We start from the raw sequence: 20836 nt of genomic DNA on the forward strand, positions 1-20836 counted from the left end.
TGTTCTCCCTGCTTGATATATAGGGCTAATCCTATAGATCTTTTGAGACTCCAGTTCAGAGGTTCTCTCCAAAGAGACCCCTTGCTGAACCAAGCAGCTGATGTGCCCCTGTTCTATGCCCCAGTGTCCTGTGCTTTTGTGTGTGATGGCACTGTCCATGGTACAGCATGGAGATGGCCTGGGAAGTGTTTGGGGTCTCACCAGACTGCCAACTCTTTCCTTTCTGTATCCCCAGTGCCTAGCAGTCACAAACACAGAGCAGGCTCCCAAGGAGTATCTGTTGACTAATCCTTCTGACGACTGATCACATATGAGCCCATGTAATTTGAAGTGCGCATTTTTTATCTGGCAGGTCACAAAGGATATGAGACGAAGGTCATACCCGTGGCCTGGCTCCTGGAATTCTATTAATATACTCACCACTTTGGATGTTGAGGGCATGATGTTTGTCCAGACTCCATCCTCCCAGCTTGGAAGCATCGATTTCATAGCCCTGCAGCACTGCCGTTCTTTTTTCCCAGAGGATCAGATCTGGGCAGGATTCATACTCATAACCCACAGAAACTGCAGAAAACAAAAGGTGCAAAATCCACAGGTGAGCAAAGCCTCTGCTTTGGCTTTGATCTGCATGCAAGGCTCTGGCTTGTCTTTTGTAGGAAAGGAGAAAGGATCCTGTTTCTTTCTTTCTTTGTTTTTTTTTTGTAAGATTTTATTATTTATTCATGAGAATACACAGAGAGGAGACAGAGAGAGAGGCAGAGGCACAGGCGGAGGGAGAAGCAGTCTCCATGCAGGGAGCCCGACATGGGACATGATCCGGGGTCTCCAGGGTCACGCCCTGGGATGAAGGCAGGCGCTAAACCGCTGAGCCACCCAGGCTGCCCCAAGGATCCTGTGTCTAAGTGGGAACCAGATGTATGTGCAGTACTAACACAGAGATGCCAAGCCTTAATGTCCTCTTTTCAAAGAGCAATTGTGCATCATTAGGAAAAGTTCAAGAAAATGTACTAAACACCTTAAAAAGGACTTAGGTGAATCGATTCCCAGGACATAATCCTTTAGTATGGAAAATACTTTAGGCATAAAACTCTTTACTGCAGCATTATTTATAATAGTGCACATTGGAAATAATCTAAAAGTTCAAAAGGGGCTAGAGGTTGAGCAAATCAAAGTGTACCCACTTGAGGAATATTATGCCCACCATTGGATATTTTGGTTATGAAGATAATGGGGTAACATGGAAAATGTTTATGGAATAATGCTAAGTTGGAAAGACAGGCTATATACAGTATTATATCTGTGCTTAAAAAAGACCACACATACACACAACTATAAATGAAATAAGAAAATAAATTTAAATGTTAACAAGTAGTGGCATTATTTATAAAAACATACATGAATTTATTTATATTTTTGTCCACTTATCAAGTTATTATGAATGATAATGGTATTAGTTTACTATAGGAAGAAAATTCAAAATTGTTTATAATGAGTACGTGGAAAAGTTGCTCAGTTAGGGTACTTTGAAAGCTGGAAGTTGCTTTGAGGCCTCAAAGCTTGACAATCCCCTGGTTTCACTTCTGTTTCATAAATACAGGCCTCCTTGGAAGGGCACCGGGAAGCAAGCTAACCATGGCAGGTGTCCCAAGGCTGGGCTTGTAAAAAGCCCTGTAACTGCCCAATGGAAAGGAATTAACAGAGACAGGAATGCCATTTCTTTCAAGTACGCTTCTGGGTAGACACTATTTGCCAAGTGGGCAATATCCTACCACGTGTTCATGGCAGGAACTAGCAATTGGGCAGCTCCTTAGAAAATTTCTCTAGGTGCCATAAAAGGTTGCAGGACATCAACGGCAGGAGGGGCATGTCCAGAGGGACACTGAGTCCTGTTGGCAGCCTCTATGCTTCCTTTTGGTCACCTGTCATCTCAGGAAAGTGAGCCTCTGCCCTCGGAAGTCAGGGTGCAGATGCTTCCCTTCTTCCTTGGCTGGTGGACATTAAGGATACTCATGAGTTACCTTGAGTTACAGAAGGAAGAGGGAACAGTGAGAGACAGCGTCTTTGCTCCCAATGTGCCCTTGCAAGGTAGGGTGGGATGCAAAACCACATCCAGCTCTGTTCCTTCCTCATCCATCCCCTCTCCTCTCTGGGCCTCAGCTTTCTCTCACAGAATCTGGAGACAATTTCTGATTCATAGGGTGGTGGTGAGGATTGGATGGGATGTTAGTGTGCAGGGGTGCATGCTGGCCAGAGCGGGTGTTCGACAGACATTGTCTTTATTGACTACCTGTCTTCCCTCCCTCCCTTCCTCTCTTTTATTTGACAACACTATTTCTCCTCTGCTTCCTCATTCCACCTTTGCTGAGTCTAGCAAGGGAATGAAATTGAAGTAAGGTTTAGGATGAGAAGGAATTCCTTGGGCTAATCCTCTCCATGCGTGGGGGATTAGCCTTGCAGGGGCAAGCTCTGCTAACAGTGCAGCTCTGGACTCTTCCTGGGCACTGCTCTACATGGAAGCTGCAATGAGCATGGCCAGCCACTGAAGCCTGAGGTCTCAGTGGGGCTGGGACACAGGCAAGGCCACCACCACTTCCTGCTTCATCTTAAAAATAGACAGCAATGACAACAAGGAGAGAACCTTTCTGATTACAAATGAGGTAAAGAGGCCAACTAGCCTTTCGGATGAAGAAAGATTCTTAACTCTTATATCTCAATAAAACTGAAGAAACCCAGGAGCTCCAGACTCCTGGACATTTTTAATGGGTGAGCTCAGGCCAGAGAGTTGTGAGGGGGCCAGGGCAATGCCCACATAGCTCTGTCTTTGTGGGCACGAAGCCTCTTATAATCCATCACATACCACCACAAGGCTTCTCAAAAGCCCTTTTGGTTTTATAACCCCTTTTTTTCTTCATGATCAACTTTTCTACATTCAGGTCTTTGAGTACATTCTTTTAGGTCATGGATGGCCACAGAAAAGTCTTGAATGCCAACTAAACCGTAGGTATTTCTGGGAAGAGGAAAGAAGAAACAAGGGAGGTGGAAAAAGAGCCCCATGCCCCCAAGTGTTACTGTCTCTCTGGGGATGGTCTCGAGTTCGGCAGCTGAGGGCTTACCAAAGGCTTCTGAGAGCCCAAACACCTTCTGGTTGTAGACGTCTGTCTTGTCCCAGATGAAATAATAGGACAAGTCCGGGGCTGCAGCAAACCATTTCCTGAAGAGGCGGCCCTCAACGGCCACCATGAGGTGCACCTTCATGAGGTTGAAGGGGATGGTCGGGTGGGTGAGGCTGATCCTCAGGACAGACTTGTAGCCAGGGGTACGGCTGCTCAGGTAGCTCAACCTCATCTTGCAGCCAGAGATGGCTATTTCCTCCTGCAGAGCCTAGAGAGACAGATTACACAGAAAGTGACGGTCATGGACTCACCAGAGGAGGAAAGATGGCAGCCCCAGGCGCCCTGGGTGACTGAGAGGCAGAGGAGGACGCGGGGGGTGGGTACTAAGGGAGAGAGGAGGAGCAGGAGCTAGAAAAGACAGGAGAAAGGAGAGGGGGCAGCAGAGTGTGAAGAGGAGCGGGAGGAGGAGGGAACCAAGGGGCAGAAGGCCTGGTTTCCAGGGGCCAACTGCGTGTGCCTCTCTGGGCCTCAGGTTCTCCTCCATTCAGCGGGGAAGACAATGCTCACCCTGTTGCATTACTGAGAGGAACACAGAAGATAGTGCGTGTAAAATATTTATCGTCACGGCGCCTCTCACTCACTAGCAACATCACCTGAAAAACTCATGTAAGCCGCCGAATCTCAGTTTCCTCCCTGGCCTGGTGTGAGGACCGAGTGCGGTCATGTATAGAGAGTGCCCTGTCCATAACAGGTGCTCAGTGAGCAGGACGATGGCGCTGCTGCTGCTGCTGGGAGTGGGCGACAATTGGAACAAGACCTTTCCCCGCAGACTACTGCCGACAGCTGCCTCAGTAGCCAAGAGTCCTCCCTCACAACTTCACTAGAGTGAGATCCTCTTCAGGAAAGTAAACAAAGACCTGAGAGGTTGAGAACACAGCCTGCCAAGGACCAATGCACACCCCCCTGTCCCCAGCTCACCCATGGAAAGAAGTCGAATTGGCACCATAGGGTTTTTGTGCCCTGTGCTGTGCTAGATGAACAGAATGGCGGAGAAGGTGCTATTTGATCTACTGGGTGCAGTGGGCTCAGTTCCAAGATGGAAACTTTAAAATCAATGCCAGGATGCTCAGGCACGTGGCAAAAGCAGAGAACTTTTATCAGCTTGATGCTCTGGGCTCTGTTTCAAGAAGGGGACATTAAATCAATTGAGGCTAACATATCCATTAAAAGAAAAATGATTATTTTATTCTTGTGTTCATGGAGAAACTGGACCTTCACACAGAAAGCCTTTTCCTTTCTGTCCATTTTATATCATAGATGGGTGTGAGCTCTCTCCCCCACTCCATTCTGAACACAAGAAATGTTGGGGATTGGGCCTAAAGCAAAGCAATCTTTCTAAAAAGCAGCTTGCAAGTTCTACGCAAAGCAGACTCTCTACCCGGGTGAACCACAGGCAGGGTTCGAGTACCATCATGATGCTCTCATAAATATTTATCTTCAACATACCCTTCAAAATGTTTATCGCGCAGTGCTAGTGAAGGCTAGCCAATGATAGGACTGGGAAAACCCAGGAGCTTGTTTTCATGTGTTTCATGAATCTGATAATAAGCAAGGTTTGTGACCCAGCTGGGCTTGCAAACACCCAGCCCAGGGAGCAGCGTGAAGAGGATGGGACCTTTAACCTCATTTGTTCCAAAGTCATTGCTCCTGGGAAAATGTCTAGCTGGAGCTGAACCAGGGTTGAGTAACAAATTACTTCTCTCCAGCAAGCTCTGTCTCCACTGACAACCATTTCAAAAGAAAGGTCAGCCTGGTAGTTGAGACAGGAGACAAGTGCTGAATCTCTGAAAAGGAGTGAGTGAGGTTTTCAACCTGTGGGTACCATGAGAATTTCCAAAGGGTTGTATGTGCTTCTTGCGAGCTGGTGCCTGAAGCCACTCCACCGGACACACACACAGATGTGTCTGCTCAGCCAGGCGTGAAACATACACACAAAGTGTCTACACTCCCTGTTCCAGACACCAGCAGCCTATTTTTTTTTTTTAAGATTTTATCTATTCATGAGAGACACACAGAGAAAGAGAGAGAGAGAGAGAGAGAGGCAGAGACATAGGCAGAGGGAGAAGCAGGCTCCCCACAGGGAGCCCGAGGTGGGACTCCAGGGTCTCCAGGATCTCGCCTTCACCCTGGGCTGAAGGTGGCGCTAAACCGCTGAGCCACCCAGGCTGCCCCACCAGCAACCTATTAATATGCACATGGCCAGTGGGGAAGTGGGTGAAGCTGGGGCCTCTCCCTGCCACCTCTCCTCTTCCCCTGGCCTTTGTTTCTGCCACTAGAAATTGAGCTCAGATGGCGGAAGACATTTTACTCTATACAGCTCTGTTAGGCAAAGAATCTATCTTGATTTCCATTTGATTAAAATGCATCTTTCCAAATTACTTCCTTTTAATGATAATTAACTAAAGCACTTGTGTGTGGAGATTTGAGCCAAAGCAATCCTTAACTGGCAGGAAGGCAATGTGTATAAAATAATCTTAATAATAATAATACTGGCTAAAATTTATTGAGCACTTATTAGGTGCTATACATTGTGCCAAGCACCTCATATCCATGTTCTCATCTTTATTATGATGCTCCTCTGGCCTACTCCTCTTAGTAGATCCTCTCATCATAAACACTTTTTACAGAAATAATGATAGAGGGGGACGTTGGAAGCCGGGGGAAAGGAAAGTGGAAGGGAGCTCGATGACAGAATGGAAAGGGAGGAGGAATTCATTATATGCTGGAGCGTGCCAGTCAGCTTCCAGAGCTTGTGTATTTTGAGTGTGTAAGAGGGGTGGCCATCATCTCCTGACACCGCAGCTGCGGTGGGATCTGGGAGCTGGATTCTGCATGGTGGGCTGTTGGGATCTCCCTAGCCCCCCCCCCCCCCCCCACACTCCAGCCCTGAGATCCTCCTCCCCACAAATGAAATAAAAGCATGGAGAAATACAGTTAAGAGAGCTGGGTACCTGAATTTCTGGAACGATGGGGCCTTTCTCTGCACAGGAGCTGGCAAAGGATGTCAGCGGGGATGGAGACACCACAGGGTTGGGGCGGGCAAAGTTGCTCAGGTCACAGCTGGGAATCTCATTCTCTTCATGTCGCATGATGATGGTTTCCATGACAAAGAAGCGGTCCCAAGGCAGCCAGAGGGTATGCTCCTGTGTGATGAAAGGTGCTCGCTCGAACCGGAGGATGATGGAGATGCCACCGTTTGTGACCAAGTCAAAGCTGTTTGGAAGGGGTGGGTGAGATGGAAAGGAGGGGGGGAGCAGGAAAAGCAGGAAGCAAGGGGAGGAGTAGTGGGGGTGGGGAGTGGGGGAGAGACAGGAGCAAACAATTATACCAGAGGTCTGCGTACTTATTGAGGAGACCCTAAAACCTGGACTTCACTACAGCCACAAATAGTAATAGAAATTCCATAAAACATTGTTTTTTTTTTTCAAAAATGATTCATTATAGAGATTTTTACCAAAACCAACATTGATCATCACTGCTACAGAGAGCCATTTGCCAGGACAGAGGACAGCTGATGAGCCTCTGCTCTGGTGCTTCTGGTACTTAGGGCCTCGTAGAGCTGAAGCCCAGTGAAAGGTCAGCAGAACAGAGTGAAACAAGTCCTGCCCTGGTAGTAGGAGCCCTAAGCCTTATCCTGCCTCTGCCAGGAGATACTGTGTGATATTGAGTGTATCACTTAGCCTCTCTGATGCTCAATTTTCTCATCTCTAAAATGGAAAGGTCCAAATGGATTACTGTTTTTATTCAAGTATAGTGAACACACAGTGTTATATTAGTTTTGGGTGTACAATACGGTGCTTTAATAATTCCATACATTTTTCCGGGCTCACCAAGATAAAAGTACTCTGGATCTACTTTATTTCCCTGCTTCCCCAGCCTCCCCACTGGCAACCACATTTGTTCTCTGAATTTGAGCCTGGATTTTTTTTTTTTTAATTTGTTTGCCTCTTTTTTTCTTTGTTCATTTGTTTTGTTTCTTAAATTCCAAATGGATTATTTTTTTAAAAGATTTTATTTATTCATGACAGACACACACAGAGAGAGAGGCAGAGACACAGGCAGAAGGAGAAGCAGGCTCCAGGCAGGAAGCCTGATGTGGGACTCGATCCCAGGTCTCCAGGATCATACCTAGGGCTGAAGGCGGTGCCAAACTGCTGGGCCATCAAGGTTGCCCCAAATGGATTATTCTTAAGTCACTAAGATTCTATGACCCTATGGCAATTTTAGCTCTGATTGTGATAGTTGAGTCAATACAGGCCTTTGGAACTGCAAAACAGCTAAGCCATTTAGGGACAGGAACAATTAGACTGACAGGACATGAGATGCAGAAAAGGGAAGCCAAAGACTGTCTCAAACTCCAGGCTGAGGTGAGATCTCTGGCGGTGTCCTCGAGAGCCAGCTACTCAGCCTTTGCTCATGGCTCTCTCTTAGGCTGAAGATTTTCTTCTACAAAATCACCACCAAGGGGCCATCTGGTTCCTACTTGTATGCATACAGTGATGAGGAGCTTGTTATATTCACGGCAGGACTGTCTAATCTTTGGTTAGTTCTGACTGTTAGGTCTTTTTTTTGGAATCGAGCCTGGGTGCCTCTCCTAACAGCTACTTAGCCACTGAGCCTGGTTCTACCTGCCTGGGTGACTGCAAACTGGTGTGTCCCTTCTGCCTTTGACAGAAGTCCTTCGGGACTTAGAAACAGTGGTCCTATCAACCTGCCACCTCCTGGCTGTGATTCTCTGGACAAAGTCCTTTTAGCTACTACTTTAGGATGCATTTTTTTCCTTTTTTTATTGTTTTATTTTTAGATTTTTTTCTTCCAAGTTTTTATTTAAATTCCAGTTAGTTAACATATAGTGTAATATTGGTTTTGGGAGTAGAATTTAGTGACTCATCACTTACATGTAACACCCAGTGCTCACCATAACAAGTGCCCTTTTTAATATCCATAGGATAAATTTTCAAGGCCTGTCTTCATCTTGCTTTTTTTGGTTGGAAAACTCCTGCTAGCTCCTTACTCCAACAGAATTCTAGCTCCCTCCTTTGGGTTCCCAGTGGACCACGTATACTCCTACTTATGGCCTACGCACACTGCAAGGGAATCATTCATTTAATGCTCCAGCCTGGGGACAATAATTCCTCAGTCTTTCCAGAATTTAGCACAGAACTTGATTGTTATAGTTTATAGAATGAATGCATGAGTGACACTGTCAATTTCTTTTGAACTAATTCCTTCTTACTTTGGCTGTTATTATAAGTCAATCCAACATTCACCCATGCAGTTGGTTTTAGAGACTCTAACACAGTATCTTACCTTTATCCCTAATAAATACACCTTGTGGGGTTGGGCTCACTGCTCCAGCTGGCTCTTCCTTTTCTAGGGATTTTGCACAACTGCCCTGACCTAGTGCTAAATACTGTTCTTGGAAGACAATGCCTCCAGATTTGGGTTTCTAGGCTCTAGAGCCTGACTCTTCTGAACTCTGCTGAAGCTTTACACCCACTTTGCTCTTCAAACCACTCAGCCCTTTTTAGGCTCACACTTGGGTAGAGGAAGTGGAAGCCCCATCCTTCAATAAGCAATGAGAGAGTTTATTCTGAATTAAGAATTTAGGTTTTGGCTTTCTAGGAAAATATCCATGGTTTTGGGGAAATACCCAGAGAACAACTTTCCTGTCACAGAACCGAATAATAGCATCTGTACTTTGACAGAGCATTTTAACCATCAAACAGAATTTTGGCCTGACTTACAAGCTCCTTTCATGAGAGGACAAGTGTGGGGAGGAAGTGAAGACAAATGTGAAAAGATGGATTCTCGAGGCGGTGAGCAAGCTGGGGGCAGCTGGCCTTGCCAAGAGCTGGGTGTAACTGGATCTTGCCAAGAGCCAGGCCTGATAATCTGAGGGGAAACCTGGTTGTGGACATGGGTGTGAGTGAATCTGACCCCAAAGGGAAAGTCTGGCTCTCAGATGAAGCCCTAACAGCTTAGGGTCAGTCCTAGTACTGCTACTTAGTCCGTAGGTGAGTTATGTCACCTGTCTGAGCCTCAATCTCCTCATTTAAAATGAAGCTGATGATCATAATCACTTGGCAGAGTTATTAATTAGATAGATGAGATAATGGTTGGGAACAGCCCAGGGCCCCACTCCCAGGACATCATACTCCGTATAACCCCATTTTTCAATTCATCAAGCCTGAACTGCTTCTCTTGTCTGCTATTCTTTTAAAATTTGCCTTCATGACTTCTATTTTTCATCTTTTTAATGATCTCTGTGGCTCTGGTGAATACTTGATGTCTGGTATTTCGGTGTGGTGGGTCGAAGTGGGAGCTGGGAGAGGAAAGGGAACATGGAAACTGCCTGGAAATCTGCAAGGGATATAAAACAAAATGAGACTTGCTCCCCGGACTCGCACATACTGTTACCTCCGGGCTATGTCTCTAGCCTTAAGGGGAGTGAGAGGTGCAAAAGAAGGTGACTCAGAGAAGCGGGAGGGAAATGGGCAAGATGCTGCCCATTCACACAGTACAAACAGGGATCTGCAGGCACCTGGAGAATAAGTAATGCCTCTCCTATATGTTATGCAGTGTCTAAGGTGGAAAGAAAGGCCAAGCCCCATAAAGCACTGGGAAGAACTGCTCTGAAACCCAAGCTCCAGGTCTCAGCAACTCTGGTTCCTATGACGTGATTTAGTAGGCTGACTGTCCTCCCAGGCCCCTCATGCTGTCAAGAGGCCGTAGAGATCATGGGGCAGCACACACAGGAGGAATCGAAGCCTGAAGGGGATAGAGTGGGCTTTTCCCAGGGGCCACCAAACTTAGTGACTCTGGGCTGTTTTATGGACCCACCCTAACCAAGCACAGCAGGGCGAAGGACTGATGATTTGCCATCTCATGTGAATGACGGGCTCGCTTCATGGCAAAAAAAGGAGTCCCCAAGGCTCCTTTTTTTTTTTTTTATTTTTATTTATTTATGATAGTCACACAGAGAGAGGGAGAGAGAGGCAGAGACACAGGCAGAGGGAGAAGCAGGCTCCATGCACCGGGAGCCCGACGTGGGATTTGATCCTGAGTCTCCAGGATCGTGCCCTGGGCCAAAGGCAGGCACCAAACCGCTGCGCCACCCAGGGATCCCAGCTCCTTTTTGATGCCTGTTTCACAGCAGGTAATGATGTAGCCAGAATACCGGTTGCCTAGGATGCTCACATCACCATTTCCATACAGCAGACAGCCCCAAGCTGGAAGGCAGTAAAGACAGGGCACGAGGAAAGATTCTCCCCCCATGCCGTAGTGAATGTCTGTACTGACGGGCTTCCTGGGATGGAATGTGTGCGGGGCAGGAATAGTGGGCTGGGTAGGGCAGATTATTCCTGGGACTGGCTGCCAGCCCCTTCTAGCTGGGCCCCTTCCCACTCCCAAGGAGAGGAGGGGGAAGAGGGCTCCCCATGCCAAGCTTGCCACTCTGTCTAAGAGGCACACATGTCTACAAACAGATGAGCCTCTACTTCATTATCACCTCGGCCGGGACATGTTCACATCTGATATTGGATTAAAGAGGTGCTAAAATCAATCAGGCTGGAGCGTAATTTCCAACACAGAGTGAAAATCAACCTTATGGGCCTACACTTAGCCAGATGGACTGCCACCACCTGATTTTATTAAAAATCGAGGACTTGTCACCACTGACAGCCTAAATATTCCACTTTCTTCCTTCCCTTCCCATTTTCTCCAAAATATTCCCATGGCTTATACCGTAATCATCACCTTCTCATCATTTAATAATTGGCAATTTTAATAAATGGCTAATATTTATTGCATCCTTACCATTTGCCAGACCCTGGCAATGACAGATTGAACCAGAGTGGGGCAGGGAAAGTAAGATTTATTAAACACCTACTATGTGCCAGGTTCTTCCACATCCATCCTGCAACGTAATCTTTACAACCAATTTGTGAGATGCTAGTATTAGGACCATTCACCAGTGAAGAAGCTGAGACTTAGAGAGGTGAGGAGAATTGTCTAATGGCTCTAGCAAACAGAAGAGCTAGAGTAACTAAAGAAACTTTATTCCCTTCTACTGACAGTTCTCTCACAAGCATCCAAATAAAGGGCAGAGCTCTGTCATCACACAACGGCTTTCACGGACCTAGGTGGTTGCAGATGGAAATCACACATCAGGAATGCTAACATTTCTGGAGTTGTCTGGTCCAAGTGGTCCAAGTGATAGTATTTGTATTATACAGATATTGTATATATATGGAGCAGGATAATATGTATAAGGTCTCCTACGCTTACTTGGAGAACTAGATGAAAAGAAACTGCTTAATTTTAACCAAAGGGACTCAGGTCAGAGTCAGATACAAGGTCTCACAGCTGGTAAGTTACAGAGCTGGGCCTCTGAACTCAGGTCCCATCCTCTTTCCATGTCATAAGTAGAGCAGCAGCCATGTGGCAAGACCAAGACAGCAGGACCATGACTGGGCCACAAAGGGTCCCCTACCTGCCATCTTGTCTGCTGATTGTGTATCCGAAAAGAGGGTTATTGACGAAACTGATATTCACACCAACCAGCGGGGTCCCATCTGATGTCATCACTTGACCACGAATGACACATGCATGCCTGTGGAGAGAGAAGAGAGAATAATGTGATCTACTGTTCATGTTCTGGGTGCCCCCAGACGTCAGAAGACAGAAGGCAGGCTGCTCAGACATATCTCGGCACCCAGAGGCTCATCATATATTCACTCATGGGGAGTCATAACCTTCTTTTTTCATGGTGCCCCAACTGAGGACATCAGAGTGTCCTCTAAAGGCTTATTACTGGGAGATGTTTTCAGATACTGTACTCAGAGGTCATTCTCTAAGGATACTACATTTTACCGTAAGAAAATACACAGATACAAGAGGGCTACACAGCAGAGTTATGCCTGAGAATCCAGAGTCATGTGACTTGGCAACTCCCAGCTCTGCCACTTTCAAGCTCTCTAGGGTTGCAAAAAAAGTATGTGACAGCTCCCTGAGCCTTGGTTTTTTTCATCCTGGTATGGAGTGAGCCCCATAAATGGCAGTGGTTACTATTGTCACTAACATGTCTCACTAGAGGTGGGCACACAAGAAAAGTGAACAGGATAAAGAGCACTTCTTTTCATTGGGCTTTAGAAACAGGAGAAGGACAGATGCTAGTATCCCCTTGGACTGGGTTCTGGAACCTCTCACATCTCTCAATATCCTCACTCCCACTTTCCCACTATATTCCAGACAATTCACCATCTGTTTTCCCAAAACCTGCCAGGTGCGTATTACCTAGGCCTCTGTTTCTGGGTGGTACTATTCCACACCCCCCCTCAGGTGTCACTCCTGCACCCCCATCCCAACACTCTCATCATTCATGACTACTTCAGATGATACCTCCTCCCTGAAGCCTGTCTTGATGGCCCTAATTGGAACTAGTCACCCTCCAAAGCCCAGCACAGACACCTTGAGACCCTACCACACAGCACACGATTCTCCTTGCCACTAGATCATGAGCTCCTTGAGGGCAGTGTCAAGGGCTACTTCTTTCCGTCTCTCTGCAGTGCATGAAAGTGCCTAATGAGTGCTAAGTCAGTGTTGAAAAACACTGGTGGATTGAGCAAATAAGTGGGACAAATACAGATCATCTAGAATGATGGTTTTTCAAATATATCAGAAATGTACCTTTTTACCAGATGATATTTTATGAGGCCCCAAAGTGGAAAACAAATAAAAACAAAAAACTCTCTAGATGAAATAGATGAATGGGGTGATTCTGAAGGAAGCTCTGGAGTCGTAGTCTCGGGAGAAGCCAGAGAAAAGCCAGTTGGAAAATCACTGAATTAGAAGGAGAGGAAGAAACTGGGGTCCACAGAACTTATGTTATTTGCCCTCAAGTCACTCAGCGGGGTAGTGGCGGAGCCAGGCTTCCAATCCAGGACTCACAACTCTGGGTTCAATTCTGTTTACCACTGGCAACGTGCTCAATGGTGTCAACATCCTAAGGCATTGGGGCCCTGGGGAGCAGTCCTCACTGACAAGACAAATCTGAGGCAAATACACAGGCACGAGCATCCAGACAACTTTTTCCACCTGCTTCTGTTCAGAAGGCTCTTTTTTTTTTTTTTCCTGGCCTAGGGAAGAGCTACTGATGAGACCTGTGGGCATTCACAAAAAAGATCTCAGACTCCGCCTCGGCTTTATTAGGTACTTACATCTCTACCTTCCTAGAGTGATAAACTTTTCTCTGTTTGATGAGAAAAGCAATTAACACCAGGCTTGTAAGCAGCTGGTCGTGCTAGTCTCAGCTTGTCCTTTCTGAAGGCAAGAACAACTACCCACAATGCATCAAGCTCCCCTCCCCCGCTGCACCCCATCCCGCCCCGCCCCACCCCATCCCACCCCACCCCACCTCACCTCACCCCACCCCACCTCACCTCACGACACACAATCTGGTTAATGCTAATTCAGTCAGTGGTTTCCTTCCGAGGCCCTTGGTCTAAATGCAATTACATGACAAACAAGTTAAGCGGTGAGGCTCAGCAAAGACTCAGTCCTGCTCTGAAGGTCTCCCAATACATTTATGTGAAATTATCTCTCCACTAATGGAAAAGATTTATTCCATCAATTGTATTCAGCTGGTACTGAGAGATGCTTTCTTTAATGGAGGAAAATTGAATTTCTTATTGCTGGAACTTTGTCCTTCCAGAGAATTACTAACAGATCTCATCTCCTGGCGCTGGCTACTATCCAGCCTTCTCCTGACATATGTGCCTTCAAATTCTGCCTGGACAATCACCAGCCCTCTGGGGATGGTTTCCTTTTGGGGCTGCCCTGGCTGCTGCCCCTCATGCATATGCGGGCCAGCCTTCTCTGATTTATCTCTCTTTGGGGATTTCCTGATAATTGGGAAACATTAAATCAGCACCATTTGGCTATCATGTAGCCTTCACTTGGGCAAGCCAGAGCAGATGTAATTTTAGCCAGGCTCCTGTGGATTGCTTTGGGTTCTGGAGAAGATTAAGTTGACTCCACACCACAGAGGCCTGTTGCCAAAACAGGCATTTGGCTCAGGAATTAAGTCCTGGAGAAAAACACTTCCATCCTCCTTCTGTTTGACCATGATTTTCAGTTGTCAAGAAAACCCAATTTAACATAAAGGCTTCTCTGGGACAAAGGAGATGGGAGACGTCTGCTCTGTGGAGGCCTCTGAAATGTGTCTCCTGCCATGTGTTCTTGTCTAGGGAGGTTTGAAAAAGGTGTGGGTGCTGGGCTTCCAAATGCTTTTCCATTTATTTAATGGACACCACCAGCAGTGTACTGGTAAACATTTAACAATCGGCTTTCAAAAGAAAATTACCTTTAATCTGTAGCATTTGCCTATTTCTGTGGTGTAAATACTTCTACCATGGCCAGTTTCCCACTCTTAATGAGGTGTCACTGAACCCAGAGTTGGGAATGATGTACAGGAGGACACACCATTATATAGTATATCCACCGCAGAGACACATTAGTCCTAATAAACTCAGGCACAAAGATAATAGTAAAAAACAGTAAAATAATTAGGAAGCGATGAGTTTTGATTATTTGTTATTGTTTTTAATATAATTTAATTATAATTTCATATAATTTAATTTTTAGTAACAGTAGTGTTCAAAAGGTAGCTTGCAGAATTCCTGAACATTTAATTCTCAGCTCCTGTGGGCTGGCACGAGCCGGCTTCGGTGTGCCACCGGAACTCTGACCCCACACTAAGGGTCAATGTGGCTAAGAAACAGTTGCTGCTTTGACTTTGAAATTCTATATTGGAAGATCACTTGGTGAAAAATCAGTCACATGGAGTGCAGATCACGATTACAAATTTAGCTCCCCGGCTGGTTCATGCGACCCTCTTATCACCAGTCCTGTATTTGACATGTTTTGTTTTGCTTTCTCTTGGTCACTGTCTGGGCATAATGGAGTTTCAGGGTATTATTTTCTCTTTGTCCTCAGAGTCCCATCTAACCTGTTATCACTTCGGTGAGGCTGTTACCGACTCTTCTGGAACAATTAATCACCTCTCCTCTAGGCTCCTCTAGATACTTCCAAGCACCTCTCCATGACCATGACAGCCATAGAATTATATCATTCACATTTACAGAGCTGAATTTACACACTTACATTTAAGTGCAAGCCAGAGGGGGCTGACTACATCTTCAGTGGCTAGGGAAAGCATGGGATATTACTCCCCAAGTGTCTGTTAGTTGAAAAAATGATCAAGTACTTGAAACAGAGGGAAAAGACTTACTCAAGGTCATACAGCAAAGACCTCGACTGGCTGAACTGACGCTCCAAGCTAGGTCTTCTCACTCCCAGGTCCTCTCTTTCACTATGATGTTGCATACCCACAGTCACAAACATTCACTTTAATTTAAAAAACTGGGCACCTACTTAATAAAAAGCTAGGCACTGTGTTAGGTGCTGGGTTTCTAAATGCATGAATTATAGTCCCCACTTGCTGGAGCTCACCAGAGCCAATTTGAAATGCTCAAGTGTAATGTCTCTGACACAAGTGAGTCAACACATGGGTTTGGCATATGTCAGGCAGCTGGGGTACGAAACAAGCAATTAGGTTGAGTGAACTCTGCCAGGAAGGAGTGCTCGTGCCAGGCCAAGGGGGGCAGGCTGGGGGCCATCGAACATGCTGGCATTGGTCCAATCACACACTTAGGGCCTGACGGAGGTGCTCTTGCTGACGCCAGCGAGGAAGACCTGCCTGACTGCTTCCCTGAGTACGGTGGCCTGGGGTCAAGAGAAGCTGTTGGAGAGACAAAAACACCTTGAAACAAAATCAAGCAAATGAGAAACTAACCTCAAATGTCGGGCAGGGAGAGGTGGGGTGGGGGTGGTGGAAAGTACCCTGGGCAGGGAGTCAGTTCCTACTTCTAACTCTGGTAACTAACTGTAGGACTTGGGAGAGTCACCTGACCTCTTTGCACCACCATTCTCAATTGTGCATCCAGGCTGAAATTTTTCCCATCCTGATGTCAAACAGAGCCCAATGCATGTTTAAGAATGTGTAATGGGTTTCAATATAGTGCTGCCGATCTAACTCAAGTAGCCTTACTGTACCTTGTTTCAGAATCTTCATGGAGCTCACACAATACTCACACTTATCTCTGAACTGTTCCCTCTCTATGGAACCTTCCACTTCTCCTGTTCACCTGAAACACACCTCCCCCCGCTTACCCTCAGGACTCACATAGAGCATTCACCAAGTGGTAACCCCGCTCCCGCCCCTCTGGCCTGCTTCTTCTTCTTCTTTTTTTTTTTTTTTTTAAGATTTTATTTATTTATTCATGAGAGATACAGAGAGAGAGAGAAAAGCAGAGACATAGGCAGAGGGAGAAGCAGGCTCCATGCAGGGAGCCTGATATGGGACTCGATCCCGGGACTCCAGGATCACGCTCTGGGCCAAAGGCAGGCACTAAACCATTGAGCCACCCAGGGATCCCCCTCTGGCCTGCTTCTGTAAAAAGCTCAGTGCTGTCATGCCAGGGGGGCAATCTTTTACCCTGGCAGACCATGAGCTCCCTGAAGACAGGGGCCACACCTTCCTTACTGCTGTATATTCCTAGCATGGAGTGTGACTGATGCTCATTTCTAAGTGGGCGAAAGAAAGCCGCCACCCAAACGGGTGTGTGCCCTGGAATCTGAGTGCACAGCACAGAGTAAGCTCTTGATAAACTATGTACTGAATGAATAGAGAATTGATATCTTTCTTTGGTTGAAGGTGGGGGTGATGCCTGAGAACTTGGAGCCACTTGACCTTGATAGGGCTGTGGCCGAGGAACGGAGGCCTGGAGGGGCTGGCCCTTTCTAGCCAGGCAGTCCACATGGCATCCTGAGGCTTGGTTCCTTCCCTCCGGGGGTACCCGCCTCAGCTCAGCTTGTAGCCCTACCAGCCCCATTGCCTGCACCTCTTTTTTGAAGACTTTAAACAGTGAACACCAGGAATTAAGTTAGGTTTGTTATTTGATGCACATTACTCTAGCAGATAAAGAAAGGCGAAGAAGGGGGAAAAGCTGCAACTTTAACTTAAAAAAAAAGTTATTTATTTATTTGTGAGAGGCAAAGACATAGGCAGAGGGAGAAGCAGGCTCCCTGCAGGGAGTCCGTTGGGTTACTCGATCCTAGGACCCTGGGATCACGACCTGAGCTGAAGGCAGACCCTCAACCGCTGAGCCACCCAGGCATCCCAAGCTTTTTAGTTAATCAACTGAAAACAGCCATTGAAACTGATATTCAGGAGAATGGCATAGTCACTTGGGATCTAGGTGGCAAAAATTTACTTTAGCTTTTCTCTGATTTGAAGTACTGGCTACTCTGTGCCACTCTTGTTTTTATTCAAATCACTCTTTTGCATTACATACTTTAAATAGATGTATATGCCTGACTTACACGTATCCTGAAATTGTTTTCTGCTAACTCATGCTGAGTGACTGGGGATCTTTCCAGCATCTACTAGACTTTATTCAACATCTTCTAAGAATTTGGGCCCACATGAGAAGCCCCACTCCACAGCCTGTTAAACCACCCCCATTAAGGGAGTTCCTGTCAAAGCCTGACCCTGTTCCCCCCTGTAGCCTTCAAGACCTTCCTTCCATCCTGGCCACACCAGCTATTCTGCTATCTTCTCTTTTGGCTCTCCACCTCAGTGAACTGCCTCAGTTTCCTTAGCTTTTCTAGCCTGACATCTTTCACCTATACACATATTCTTGGAACCTCACTGGTCGTGACATGTTAGAAGAGACCTTCCTTTCTAAACTTTCTGACTTCTCATTGTGGAGGTGAGAAAATAAAATCTCAACGGGGAATGGACTTACCAATTCTTGCAAGTCATTGGAAAGCCAAGATTCAAATTAAGGACCTGTCATTTACTATCCATGAAAACTCGGGAAAGTCATTTCACCTCTCGAACTACTTACTCTCGGACACAGATTCACATCTAAGTTATCGAGAACCTCAATTTGTTTGAGCTGCCTTAAAAATCAAAGTTAACATCACCAGAGCAGGGTTCTTAAAGCTCTTTCTGATTATACACCTTTTCTGTAAACATGTTTGAGCACGCTCTCTGGATGTACTTATATTTTTAAATAAGCTATACACATGTGCTGCCATCATTAGCTAATACTGGAAAGAATATTAGGCATTTGGTGCAAGATTTAATGGATAGAATGCATACAGGCATACTCGGTTTTATTGTGCTTCACAGAGATACTGCAGTTTTACAAACTGAAGGTTTTGTAATACCAGGTGGCAACCTGGTATCAAGCAGGTCTCCATTTTTCTAACAGCATTTGTTTACTTCAAGTCTTTGTGTCACATTTTGGTGATTCTTGCAACATTTCAAACTTTTCCATTATTATTATATTTGTTATGATGATCTGTGATCAGTGAACTTTGATATTACTATTTTAATTGTTTTGGGGCCCGACGAACCATGCCCATGTAAGACAGTGAACTTAATTGATAAATGTTGTGTGTGTTCTGACCGGTCCACTAACTGTTCCCTTGTCTCTTTCCCTTTTCTCAGGCTTCCCTGTTCGCCGAGACACGACAATATTGAAATGAGGCCAATTAATAACCTTACAATAGCTCCTAAGCGTTCCTGCACTTTGAATCAAAAGCTAGAAATGATTAAACTCAGTGAGGAAGGCATGTCACGAAAGCTGAGGTGGGCTGAAAGTTAGGCCTCTTGCAACAGTGAGCCAAGTTGTAAATGCAAAGGAAAAGTTCTTGAAGGAAATTAAAAGTGCTACTCCAGTGAACACAGGAATGATAAGAAAGCACAACAGCCTTATTGCTGGTATAGAGAAAGCCTGAGTGGTCTGGATAGAAGATCAAACCGGCCACAACATTACCTCAAATCAAATGTTGACCCTAACTCTCTTCAATTCTGTAAAGTCTGAGAGAAGGTGAGGAAGCTGTAAAAGAAAATTGTGAAGACAGCAGAGCCTGGTTCATGAGATTTAGGGAAAGAAGCCATGTCCAGAACATGAAAATACAAAGTGAAGCAGCAAGTGCTAATGTAGAAGCTGCAGCAAGTTATCCAGAAGATCTAGCTGAGATACATCATGATGGTGGCTTCACTCAGCAACAGATTTTCAGTATAGGCGAAACAGCCTTCTATGGGAAGAAGATGCCATCTAGGACTTCCATAGCTAGAGAGGAGAAGTCAATGCCACGCTTCCAAATCTTCAAAGGACAGACTGACTGTCGTGTTAGGGGCTAATACAGCTGGTGACTTGAAGTTGAAGCCAGGGCTCACTTACCATTCTGAGAATCCTAGGGCCCTTAAGAATTATGCTAAATCTACTGTGTCTGTGCTCTATGAATGGAACAACAAAGTCTGGAAGACAGCACATCTGTTTACAACATGGTTTAATGAATATTTTAAACCCTCTATTGAGACCCACTGCTCAGAAAAACAAATTCCTTTCAAAATATTACTGCTCATTGACAGTGCACCTGGTCACTCAAGAGCTCTGATAGAGAGGGACGAGATGGATGTTGTTTTCACACTTGCTAATACAACACCCATCCTGCAGCCCATGGATCGAGGAGTCATTTTGACTTTCAAGTCTCATTATTTGAGAAATACGTTTCATAAAGCTAAATGGCTGCCATAGATAGCAATTCCTCTATGGGTGTGAACAAAGTAAATTGAGAAACTTCTGAAAAGGATTCATTGTTCTAGATGCCAGGAAGAACGTTTGTGATTTATGTGAAGAGGCCAAAATATCAACATCAACAGGGGTTTGTAAGAAGTGGATTCCAACCCTCATGGATGATTGAGAGGGGTTCAAGACCTCAGTGGAGGCAGTAACTGCAGATGTGGTAGAAACAGCAAGATAACTAGAATTACAAGTGGAGCCTGAAGATGTGATTGAACTGCCACAATCTTATGATAAAACTTGAGCCGATGAGGAGTGGCTTCTCATGGATGAGCAAAGAAAGTAGTTTCTTGAGATGGAATCTACTACTGGTGAAGATGCTGTGAAGATGGTTGTAATGACACAAAGGATTTAGAGTATTACTTAAACTTAGTTGATAAAGCAGTGGCAGGTTTGAAATGATTGACTCCAATTTTGAAAGAAGTTCTATTGTAGATTATAATATGCTTATCAAACAGCATCACATGTTACAGAGAAATCATTCATGAAAGGAAGAGTCAATCAATGCGGCAAACTTCATCGTTGTCTTATTTTAATAAACTGCCACAGCCACCCCATCAGTCAGCAGCCATCAACATTGAGGTATGACCTTTGACCAGCAAAAAATTATGATTCACTAAAAGCCCCAATGGTGGTCAGCACTCTTTAGCAATAAAGTATTTTTAAATTAAGGTATGTACATCGTTTTCCAGACATAATTATACTGCACACTTAAGAGTCTGCAATGTAATGTAAACATAATAACTTACATGCAGGGGAAACTAAAAAATTCCCTTGATTTCCTTTAGTGTAATATTTGCTTTTATTGCAGTGGTCTGGAACCGAACTTGAGTATCTCTGAGGTATGCCTGTATTTCAGATAGATAATGTTGAATCTTTGTTGTTTTTTTTTTTAATGTTGAATCTTTGGATTAACTTTTTAAAATTCTTGAAAAGTTTGAA

At 45.3% G+C, this 20836-nt stretch overlaps 1 protein-coding gene across 4 annotated transcripts in view; it reads right to left on the reverse strand.

Annotated features, from left to right (window-relative positions):
- Positions 1-20836, reverse strand: part of TENM4 (teneurin transmembrane protein 4) — a 2712352-nt gene that overhangs the window by 62566 nt on the left and 2628950 nt on the right. For all 4 annotated transcript variants that reach the window (XM_077867222.1, XM_077867224.1, XM_077867225.1 and 1 more), the window contains 4 exons: positions 11668-11787; positions 6125-6386; positions 3114-3381; positions 421-564 (listed from right to left, as the gene is read on the reverse strand). In XM_077867222.1, coding sequence (XP_077723348.1) covers positions 421-564; positions 3114-3381; positions 6125-6386; positions 11668-11787 — 794 coding nt within the window. The remainder of the gene's footprint in view (positions 1-420; positions 565-3113; positions 3382-6124; positions 6387-11667; positions 11788-20836) is intronic.

The sequence above is a fragment of the Canis aureus genome, chromosome 23 (assembly GCF_053574225.1).
Source record: "Canis aureus isolate CA01 chromosome 23, VMU_Caureus_v.1.0, whole genome shotgun sequence".
In the NCBI taxonomy this organism is placed as follows: domain Eukaryota; kingdom Metazoa; phylum Chordata; class Mammalia; order Carnivora; family Canidae; genus Canis; species Canis aureus.